The sequence below is a fragment of the Nannobrachium achirus genome, assembly GCF_963921795.1.
Source record: "Nannobrachium achirus genome assembly, chromosome: 17".
Classification (NCBI taxonomy): Eukaryota; Metazoa; Chordata; class Actinopteri; order Myctophiformes; family Myctophidae; genus Nannobrachium; species Nannobrachium achirus.
The window spans coordinates 19,588,799-19,590,521 of NC_137824.1; the positions used below are offsets into that span (position 1 = coordinate 19,588,799).

Below are 1,723 nucleotides of genomic sequence, written 5' to 3' on the forward strand. Positions count from 1 at the left end.
TTTAGAAGTGGTTAGCACCACTCAAAAGGATTTAGAGAACTTGCCACGTGATCAATTTGCCATAATTAGGGAGATCAACAGCCATCAGCTTCCACTGAACCAACCAATCGGCTTCATGGATCGTCCAAGCTTCGCATGGTGTGTGTGCCGCCGCACCAATATAGGGGAACACATAATAGAACTCAAGGTATCTTCCCAACGACTACACTCGAAGTAGTCTGATTCTTGTTAGGATGTTGCACTGGACGGTGCAGCTGAGCAGAGGACCCGAGAGGTTCAACCACGCTGCTGTGGCAGTGGACGACAAGTTGTACTCCTTCGGGGGATACTGTAACCTGAGCGGCAGGGATCAGATCGACGTGCACATCTTCAACACAGTGTCCTTGCGGTGGACGAAGTTGCCCCCAGTGACGACCGGACGAGGAGAACGTCCCCTCGAGGTGCCCCCCATGTGCTGTTGGCACACGGCCACGCTGATAGACGACGTCATCCACGTCTGGGGCGGAGTGGCGAACTTTGAGATAGCGGAGTTCGACAACTGGGCGACCATCTGGGGCGAAAAGTGTAACATTCTTTATGCGTTTGACATCAACACCCACGAATGGTTCAAGCCCAGGGTGTCTGGGGTCATTCCGGAGGCGAGGTACGGCCACTCGGCCTGCGTCTTTGGGAAGTTTATGTACATCTATGGAGGATACAACAGCAATATCCTGGTGTCCTGGCATAGGTACTATAATGACATCCATATTTTGGACACCAACACAATGGTCTGGTCTTTAATTAACGCCAGAGGCTCTCCACCACCTGCCTCATCACGTCACTCTGCGACCATCATCGGGACAAAGATGTTTGTATTCGGGGGCCGGGGGGAGCAGTCAGAATTCAACAACATCAGTGTGTTTGACACAGAGACCAACTGCTGGCTAGACACACCTGCTTTTGGAAGGCTTCTTCCGGAAGGACGCAGCTCACACTCTGCTTTTGCCTACAACGGGGAGCTGTACATATTCGGTGGCCACAACTTCCGTCTTCGCCTGGTCTTCAATGACCTGTGGAAATTCAGTCTGGAGACCTTCTCCTGGAAGAAGGTAGAGCCCAGGGGGAACGGCCCGTGTAGGATGACTAACATGGGCTGTTGCATGGTGGGAAATCATATCTTCTTCTTTGGAGGATACCGATACACACCAGGCAAGCTGTACATCTTAGATCTAAGTCCTAGTCTGAAGACGTTATGCAAGCTAGCAGTTATTCAGTATGGTCTGGAGCAGTCGGGACTCCCACACAGCATCAGTTGGGAAATGACAGCCATGACAACAGAAATTCCCTCCACGAACTAAGCAGCAATGGCATCAGACTGAGCTGAACTGGCCAGGGCAGACATGACTGTAAAGAAGGATGATCAATGCAACAGAAACATCAACTGATCCTGATCTGCGTCAGGAGTGAATTCAGAAGCAAAGAGATGCTTTGGGCAACAGTACAGGCTTATTCTCGACCATTTTCATTTCAACGACAGTTTTCAGTTTGATATGCATTAATCCACAGATCCCCAATGTACGCTGTAATATACTCAGTGTTCATTTAATGCAGCAGAGACTGTACAAATGGAACCACATGGACCCGTAAGCACTGTTACTGTGAAACAGTGGAACAGACATGCACATTACTTCAGGAAAGAGATGTTGGAAAAGACAAACTTTGAATTATGGGAGTGAACATTTCT

At 49.4% G+C, this 1,723-nt stretch overlaps 1 protein-coding gene across 1 annotated transcript; it reads left to right on the forward strand.

Annotated features, from left to right (window-relative positions):
- Window positions 1-233: 233 nt before the first annotated feature.
- On the forward strand, window positions 234-1,337 carry LOC308302318 (kelch domain-containing protein 3-like; the record flags this gene model as incomplete). Its single annotated transcript, XM_080746574.1, has 1 exon — window positions 234-1,337. One exon carries the CDS (start codon window positions 234-236, stop codon window positions 1,335-1,337), a length of 1,104 nt encoding a protein of 367 aa, XP_080602700.1.
- Window positions 1,338-1,723: the final 386 nt, after the last annotated feature.